The 3,554-nt window shown below is 35.8% G+C and overlaps 1 protein-coding gene across 1 annotated transcript in view; it reads left to right on the top strand.

Annotated features, from left to right (window-relative positions):
- The first annotated feature begins 2,184 nt into the window (after positions 1–2,184).
- Positions 2,185–3,554, top strand: part of LOC127741465 (F-box/kelch-repeat protein At3g23880-like) — a 2,382-nt gene continuing 1,012 nt past the window's right edge. Inside the window, exons 1-2 of the mRNA XM_052253931.1 lie at positions 2,185–2,188; positions 2,320–2,843. Coding sequence (XP_052109891.1) covers positions 2,185–2,188; positions 2,320–2,843 — 528 coding nt within the window. The remainder of the gene's footprint in view (positions 2,189–2,319; positions 2,844–3,554) is intronic.

The raw sequence follows: 3,554 nt of genomic DNA, 5'->3' as shown, positions 1-3,554 counted from the left end.
GAAAGACATGTGGAACTGGAACACAAAGACAGAAAAGCAGCTGACTATAATTCCAAATACATGTGACGAAGTAGAAGAAAGACAACCTGACACAACTGAACAACCAGAATCATCTAGAAGACCTCAAAGAGAGAGAAGACTACCTGCTAGATTGGTAGATTATGAAGTTGGCAATGACAACGATCCGTCTGATGAAGAAATTATAAATTTTGCTCTATTTTCAGATTGTGAGCCGTTGAACTTTGAAGAAGCCTTTAAAGACAACAATTGGAAGAAAGCAATGGATGAGGAGATTCATGCCATTGAAAAGAATGACACATGGAAGCTGACAGATTTACCAGCAGATAAGAAGCCAATTGGAGTAAAGTGGGTTTACAAGACTAAGTACAAACCTAGTGGTGAAGTTGATCGTTTCAAAGCAAGATTAGTTGCAAAAGGATACAAACAAAAACCAGGTATTGACTACTTTGAAGTATTTGCTCCTGTTGCTAGATTAGATACTATTCGTATGATTATTTCGCTCTCGGCTCAAAATAAGTGAAAGATACATCAAATGAATGTTAAGTCTGCATTTCTAAATGGCACTTTAGAAGAAGAAGTGGATGTTGAGCAACCTGTAGGATATGAAGTTCTTGGAAAAGAAGATAAAGTTTATAAATTGAAGAAAGCTTTGTACGGATTAAAGCAAGCACCAAGAGCATGGTACAAGAAGATTGATTCTTATTTCATTGAGAATGGTTTCAGAAGATGTCCATTTGAGCATACTCTTTATATCAAGTTCGTTGAAAATGGAGATATTTTGATCGTGTGTCTTTATGTTGATGATTTGATCTTTACTGGGAACAATTTGAAGATAATTGCAGAATTCAGGGAGGCTATGATAAAGCACTTTGAAATGACAGATATGGGCTTGATGTCTTACTTTCTTGGCATTGAAGTAGTTCAAAAAGATGGTGGAATTTTCATTTCTCAAAAGAAATATGCAAATGATATTTTAAAGAAATTTCAGATGGAACATTCAAAGCCAGTTTCTACTCCAGTCGAAGAGAAGTTCAAATTGCTGAGAGAATATAAAGGAAGAGCAGTAAATCCCACATACTACAAAAGCTTGATTGGAAGTCTAAGATATTTGACTGCGACTAGACCAGATATTGTGTTTGGAGTTGGTTTGCTTAGCAGATTTATGGAGGAGCCTTGTATCAACCATTTGCAAGCGGCAAAGAGAATTCTTCGATATATCAAAGGTACTTTAAATGATGGAATTTATTATGAGAATACTAATGAAGTAAATCTTGTTGGCTACACTGATAGTGATTGGGCTGGAGATATAGAAACAAGAAAAAATACTTCAGGGTTTGTATTTCATTTTGGTTCTAGTGCAATTTCATGGTCGTCAAAGAAACAACCAGTAGTAGCACTATCTACAGCAGAAGTAGAATATATAGCAGCAGCAAGTTGTACAACACAAGCAGTTTGGCTAAGAAGAATTCTTGAGGAATTGAACGAGAAACAAAATACTCCAACAACAATATTTTGCGATAACAAGTCAGCTATTGCACTTTGCAAAAATCCAGTATTCCATGGAAGATCGAAGCATATTGATATTCGGGTTCATAAAATTAGAGAGTTGGTAAATGAGAAAGAAGTTGTGATCGAGTACTGTCCAACTGAAGAACAAGTTGCAGATATCTTTACAAAGCCATTGAAGACAGAGTTATTTTACAAATTGAAGAAGATGCTTGGAATGATTAATTCTGCAAGCTTGATTTAAGGGAGGCAATGTTAATTCATTATAAATCAACTTGCATCACTAGAATTTTCATGAAGAGTTTTTGAAGTAAAAATGTTGAATACAATAATCATCAATTGGCTAGATATTGCTAGAAGCTAATGTTGGAAGCTTGAAGATTTTTGAAGAACATTCAAGAGAGTAGTATACCTACAACATTCTACAACATTGAAGAAATTCAAAATCAAATTGAATTGAAATTGGAAGTCAAGCAAATTAGAAGATTATGGAACCTACATGAATACAAGTTGAAAGAAGATTCATGAAGCCAACTCATAAAATAGTAATCATTACAAAATTGAGTTGTAATTCATAAATTATTATTTTAGTAGGAAAGCATTGCCTATATAAAGGCACATATGCCTTGTGAAATGTATTTGTGTTTCATAATGAAAATGAGTATGTTTTGAAATTCTCTCCTTTATTTTATGAGTGTTAGTGAGTTTGAAAGATGAAAATATGATAGCATCATTTATATGAGTGAGTGATCCTAGGGCCAAGTAAGTTGTGGGTATTTGGCTTCTTAATAGCTAGCGGCTTCGGCTATGATCATGTGAATGACAAGTACAAGCTTGTTGAGATTCTACATGAGATAACGAAATGTGCAATCAGAATTTATACATTTTGCCGGAACCCTTGCAAGAGTGCCATTCAAGATATTCCAATTGGCAGCATAAATGGTGATGATAGAGGGGTATTTGTGCCTGGCACCGCCACTCTTAACTTTGTGAATGAGACTTTTACTGAGTTTTTCCTGCCTCTCAATAATCAGTATAATAAAACCATCTTCCCACAGTTATGTTTGTTGAGGAACTGCCTTGCATGTTGTTTTAATCATGAGAAAATTCATTGGTCTGTATGGGTAATGAAAGAGTATGGAGTGCCTCAATCTTGGACTAAATTCGTCATCATCCCCTGTTACCCGCGTCTATCTTCGCATATATCTAGTGATCATTTACGGCCTTTGTATATCTGGAAAAATGTTATTATGGCAGTTGCATCGTCTTCAAAGATAGTTCTTTATAACTTTGATAATGGCAGCTTTGAATTTCCTGTATTGGAACCTACTTCTGCGTCTCCCTCACTTGGATTGAATGTCCATATTTATCAGGAAAGCTTAGTTTTACCATTATATCATGGCCTTCGAAGTAGCTCATCTCAAATCAGGTTGATCAAACATTCAAACCTTAGTTTACAAGCTCTCTTCTAAATGGTTTGTTTCTAGCCAACTCCTTATAGTTTTTTTTTTGGTTAAGTATGATTTTGGTCCTTAATGTAGGGGCTGAAAATTTCTTTCGTCCTTCAGCTTTTTTTTGCTCGAAAATGGTCCCCAAAGTTTCAGTTTGTTTTAAAATCGTCATTTTTACCAATTATATTTTTTTATTACCAAATTACCTTTTATTAAAAAAAATTATAAAATAAAATAAAAAAGAAAGAAAGAGAGGGAGGAGAAAGAGAATAGCGCCGAGGAGAAAGAGAAGAGGGAAGAAAGAGAGTCACGGGGGGTGCTTCCTCGCCATTGCTTCTTTGCCATTTTCGTTGCAATTTGCGGAATCGCCACCACTACTGCAGTCCTTTTCACGCAATCCACCACCAGCCACCACCATATATCTCCTCTCCTCGCGATTCGCAGTTTATCGCCGCAGTCTCTCTTCTCCTACCACCGCCGCAGTGTTAGTGTTGCAAGTGTGAGGAGTGTTGAAGTTAGTCCCACATCAAAGAAAGCATGGAAGAGTGAGGAGTTTATAAGATGAGAGACCTATTA

This window comes from Arachis duranensis, chromosome 9 (genome assembly GCF_000817695.3).
Source record: "Arachis duranensis cultivar V14167 chromosome 9, aradu.V14167.gnm2.J7QH, whole genome shotgun sequence".
In the NCBI taxonomy this organism is placed as follows: domain Eukaryota; kingdom Viridiplantae; phylum Streptophyta; class Magnoliopsida; order Fabales; family Fabaceae; genus Arachis; species Arachis duranensis.
Note: the sequence above shows the minus strand (reverse complement) of the source record. Positions and strands in the feature narration are given on the sequence as shown.